Source organism: Halyomorpha halys, unplaced genomic scaffold (assembly GCF_000696795.3).
Source record: "Halyomorpha halys isolate HHAL.00 unplaced genomic scaffold, Hhal_1.1 Scaffold14.1, whole genome shotgun sequence".
Lineage (NCBI taxonomy): Eukaryota > Metazoa > Arthropoda > Insecta > Hemiptera > Pentatomidae > Halyomorpha > Halyomorpha halys.
Window position 1 is genome coordinate 848159 of NW_027115673.1, and position 5116 is coordinate 853274.

Here is a 5116-nt window from a genome sequence, read left to right on the forward strand (position 1 = left end):
GATTACCTGCTCGGCTGACTGTTCCTCGATGACCAACTTCATCTCCAGACACTGCTTGGTGTCCAGGAATGCCGTCCTCTGCTGCACTTGCTCCAAATAGGACGACACCAATCCGAGTAAGTTGGCGGTGGCTAGGAGAAGCACGTTACCTCCAACCTGCAAATGAACATGACGCTGGTTAGGAAATAGTTGATATGAACCAAATGACTATTAAAATGTCTTTTAAAGACACAATTCAAAGTATATAATATTAAATATAATACATTTCAACATATAATACTCATTATCTTTGATCTTTTTTGAAACTTAAGGATTCAGCTTGCGATTTGAAACTTAAAGCATAAATATGTCGTAAAAATTTTGTAACTTATTTATCTTAAAGGAAATGAGAGAGCAGACTACCTAGCAAGGAAAGGATATTAGTATGTTCCTCTCACACCTGACCCCATATGTGGAATTAGTCTCAGCCATGCGAAGAGGCATATCAAAAAGATCGCTGAGAGCAAGGCTGGGTTACTCTGAAGAAATTCCAGAGGGATGGAACAATCAAAAATGTTCCTCAAAGGACCCTGCCCGAAAAGAAGCAATTGCCTTCTTAATGTGGATATGAGTATCCTAAGATGGGTGACAGGACTATACACAGGACACTGTCAGTTAAACAAGCATTTCTATAAAATGAGACTGATAGAGTCCCCTATCTGCAGGTTCCTTCAAAGATTCCTCATCTTTGGTAAGGATTGTATCTTGGATCCCAAACTTTGCGAAATTGTGGATCCCTATACAGTATCCAGATTTGCAAAGGCAATTGGCCTGTTTTGAGCAGAGGAGGGACGGCGTACAATAGGCCCTCTGAGGCCGCGGTGCTTCTTGGCCGGTTTTATAAACAAAAAAAAAGTACTCATTTTCTTATTTTAAATTATGCAAACTTACTGTCACAGTTTTAATATTCTATAAATCCTTCCACTGAAAACCCGTTAACTCTTAGTTTCCTTCCTTGTTTTCCCCACTCACCAGTGTAGATATGTAGATCACCAGAGATATGCATATGGTCTTGTATTACGTACGCTGAGTTAAAGCTGCTGTACCCTTCCCATGTTTATTAGCGTCTTTCCTATTCCAAGTAATTAGAACTAAGCACCCGTTCTATATTTTACAAAAACTGCATTTCAAATCCTCAGTTCATATCCATCGAACCAGCTCCCATCTATCTGACAGCTAGTCGTTGAACAGTCAAATCATTGAATCAAGCTGCCTCCCACGGGAACTCCATTCCCTCTACCTTACGCCATGCACCAACCGTTCCCTCGTTTAAATCCCTTCTTTTCAACCACCTTTTTCTTCTCCAAGCTGAATAAATATTATATTGAATATGGATAATTATATTATATGGAGGGATGTATGTGAAGAAAAATTGGTGGTATCGGCATCGAACCTTCGGGTTCGTTAGGCCTTTATTATTAAAGCTATTTTCATCAACTATTATTAAGGTATGTGTCTTATCTTGTTCATTATTACCCTTTATTCTTGATTTTACTCCTGTTCCCTTTTTCCGTCTTTTAATCTGTACTGTATTTTTATATTTTTTTATTACTGTGAATATTTCGTCGTGAATGAATTGTCTACAACCTTTTGTAGACTGTACATACTTTTTATTTTCTTTAATTTACATTACATGGCGGTGGCCATGGGGTAAAGCGCGTGACTACTAACTCCAAGAACCCTAGTTCGAATCCGGCTGGGCAGAAAATTGTTTTCTGTTACACTGTAACCGTGAGTCAACTTCCGTGGGTCCCGGAGCCCTCCTGGGGTCCACCCAGCCTCCTAATTTGGGTACCCTTAATTGGGTAAAAATCTGGCGGTCGAGCGTGATTCTGACCAAATCACCTCCTTGCACAACCGTTGGTCTAGTAACAGTACTTCCTTACAAAGTACTGAACCCCTGACCCTTCATGGGTTGTAAAGGTACAGATTTTAATTTTTTTTTTTTTAATTTAAATTGTTCATTTTTATAGAAATTATCATAATTAGCCAAACCTTAGATAAATTTTATTTTTGTTATCTCTTTGCCTACTTTGTTACCTCATTTAAGTATTAGTTTCTTTTTAGCCTAGATGAAGCCATAAAACGTGGGGCGAAACGTTGGCTCACATTAAATAGTTTTATGACTATTTGAATTTTTTTCTTTAACCTTATCCAAACCATCTTCCTTTTATATTAAACACGGTCAATAAACTTTTTTTTTATTTCATTTCATTTTGTGCCAAATAAAACCACTTCAATTCATTGCAATTTGATCTTATCCCAAAAGAGAGGTAACAATTTAAAGCAGAGCTTGTTGGAGCTTAGTTGAAGTAATCTTCTCCTCAGCAAAGCCCTACCTAGCTCGGAATAATCTACTGCCTCTCAGAGTCTTCATTACTATCAGGATAGTTACCTGAGAGCTTTTATCCTTTGCAGGATAGTTAGTTGAAACTAGGTTTTAGGGGAATCCGTCTCTCATTTGTTCTATCAAATGGTCATTATATTGAGGGGTCAATTAGAAGAAGTGTATTGAGATGGCTTCTTTTATTATATTGACAGTGGGATGTGGACCAAAACAAAGCTGTAATATACCAATTAATGGATTTTTACAAATTATTTATGTAGTCCAGAGAGAAATGTTATGGCATTAATTTTCTAGCGCTTAAATATACCTTAATATAATTAAATGTATTGAAGTTTATTTTATTTATTTTTTTTAACTAGATACGTTTTAAATAAAAGATAAGTTTTAATGAGGTGCTTATTGTTGAATGTAGTTTCAATCTGAAAAGTTGGGTTGGGGCAGTTGACAGTAATGTTCACTAATAAGTAAAACTTATTTTATTTGTGACAACGTTTCAGCCTGAATTGTAAACCTTCATCGGGGTTGAAAACAAAAGGCAAGATAACGACCATAACTCAGAATATATAAATGTAACAAATATTGAAAATGTTAGAAAAAGTAATTTTTGAAAATATATGAAAAATAATTAAAATTTAAACCAATGTTCTTATAAATAATAAAAATTTAAATTTTTACAACGAAATAAGGGAAATGCAACATTATACCTTATAAAATTAGTAAAAGAGTTCAAGAGGTAAAAAAAGGCTGTTATTTCACCCCAATGTTTGATTACTTTAATGAAAACTATGTATAATTACTAGACAAAATTGACGTTCCTGCCAAGTGTACGTAGGGGGAATAAAAAATAGCGGCAGTTTCAAAACGTTAAACAGAATTAATTTTTCATTAGAAGCTCTATATCTTTAAAATTATCAAGAAAAATAAAAAATCTGAGCACGTCATTTGAAGTACAGTAAATTTGCTAAAATGTAAGCCCTAATAGAGCAATTTACGTTCAGTAGTTTTCGAGATATAGCTTTTTATAAAGCAACATTTCATAAAAATGTTGTATAAAACGTGCTGAATAATCAGTGGTTAGTACATTTATTTCGTAAAATCTATATCTCAAAAACCATTTGACGTATAGATGTCTATTAGCACTCAAATTAAAGCAACTTTTTATATACTATAAATTAGTTTGTTATATGTATCTTCTTAGGAGTAATAGTGTACTTCATATTTGCTTAAACAAATTGATTTATAATTGTTCGAACAAATTTTTATTCGCCAAATTTATATTCATATGAGAATATCATAAAAACTATTACCTCTACGAAGATAAGTGTTATTAACTACTTTATAGTAAGTTAAATTTCCTTTATGTTGAGTGTTGGCAGACATATGTGCGTCTTATGGGTCTAAAGGTATATTTTTTTTTAAAATCAAACATTTTATACGAATAACTAGAAATTAACATTTTGTGAGTTTGCTTTGTCAAATATCATAAAAACTACTAGTCCTACAAAGATAAACTTTATTAACCAATTTTATACTAAATGTAACTAGCTTTAATTTGAGCACTGGCAGACATTTGTACGTCCTATACGTCCTATGGTTTCTGAAATAAAGCTTTCATAAAACTTATTGTCCGAACAACTATAAATCAATTTATTTTTGCAAATATGAAAATTATTATTTCTACGAAGGTAAAGGTCATAAACTACTTTAGTGTTCATTAAACTAGCTTTAGTTTGAGTGCTAATAGATATATACTCGTCATATAGTTCTTGATATTTCCTTAACTAACTACTAATCTTTCAGTACATTTTTAAAAAATGTTGTTTTTTAAAAAGCTGTGTCTCGAGAATTATTATTGAACGTTAATAGATCTATTAGGGCTTATATTTTAGCAAATTTACTCTACTTTAAATGATGTTTAAATACTTTCATTTCTATTATTCTTGGTAGTTTTAAAGATATAGAGCTCCGAATGAAAAATTAATGTTTTTGAAGGGTTTGAAACAGCCGCAATTTTTTATTCTCCCTATGTACACTTGGTAGACTCATAAATTTTTACGAGTAAGTATACATCGTTTCATTAAAGTAATTAAAAATTGGGGTGAAAAAATGGCTTTTTTTCTTCCCGGTTCTTGTACTAAATGGGCAAAAGACTTACAGAAATATAGATAAGAAAAATAATACAGATGAAAAAATGAATTAGGAGGGACTGTTAGGTGGTTAGAATTTTACAGATTTTTAATCTTCCAGGATCAACATTAAATTATCTTCTTTAGCTGCTGTTCAAATGTTACAGAGCTTAGACTTGTCTTAAGAAAATTATATTCGGGAAAAAATCATATGCCGATTTAATGATTTTTAAAATTAACATTTTTATTGCAGATTCATTAAATAATACCAATTTTGTTTTCTTTGAATTTTCGAAAAATGGTGATAAATAAATTTATAAATCTCGAGTCAATCTTTCTCATTAAGATATGACAGGCTGGTGAAGAAGAGAGTGAAATATTATTGCTATGAAAATCTTTTAACCAGAAAGCGTTTAAAGCAAAATTAGGTTTTATAGTGAATAAACCAAGAGCTGGTGTTGGTTCTTATAATGACGGTAATACTGCTCGAAAGTTTTTCGAAATTGTCTCTAAAACGTATTTTGTACGAAATTTTGTCTGCTTTAATTTCTTATAGAATTTTAATCTTCTAAAAAAATATATATATTACCATTCTATATTAATG

The 5116-nt window shown here is 32.3% G+C and overlaps 1 protein-coding gene and 1 long non-coding RNA gene across 3 annotated transcripts in view; one reads left to right on the forward strand and one right to left on the reverse strand.

Annotated features, from left to right (window-relative positions):
* The window catches only part of Ac3 (Adenylate cyclase 3), a 362561-nt gene that overhangs the window by 108343 nt on the left and 249102 nt on the right, over nucleotides 1–5116 (reverse strand). For both annotated transcript variants that reach the window (XM_067052691.1, XM_067052690.1), the window contains exon 2: nucleotides 7–156. In XM_067052691.1, the coding sequence (XP_066908792.1) occupies nucleotides 7–156 (150 nt within the window). The remainder of the gene's footprint in view (nucleotides 1–6; nucleotides 157–5116) is intronic.
* Nucleotides 1–5116, forward strand: part of LOC136797100 (uncharacterized) — a 338719-nt gene that overhangs the window by 30176 nt on the left and 303427 nt on the right. The window lies entirely within an intron of this gene.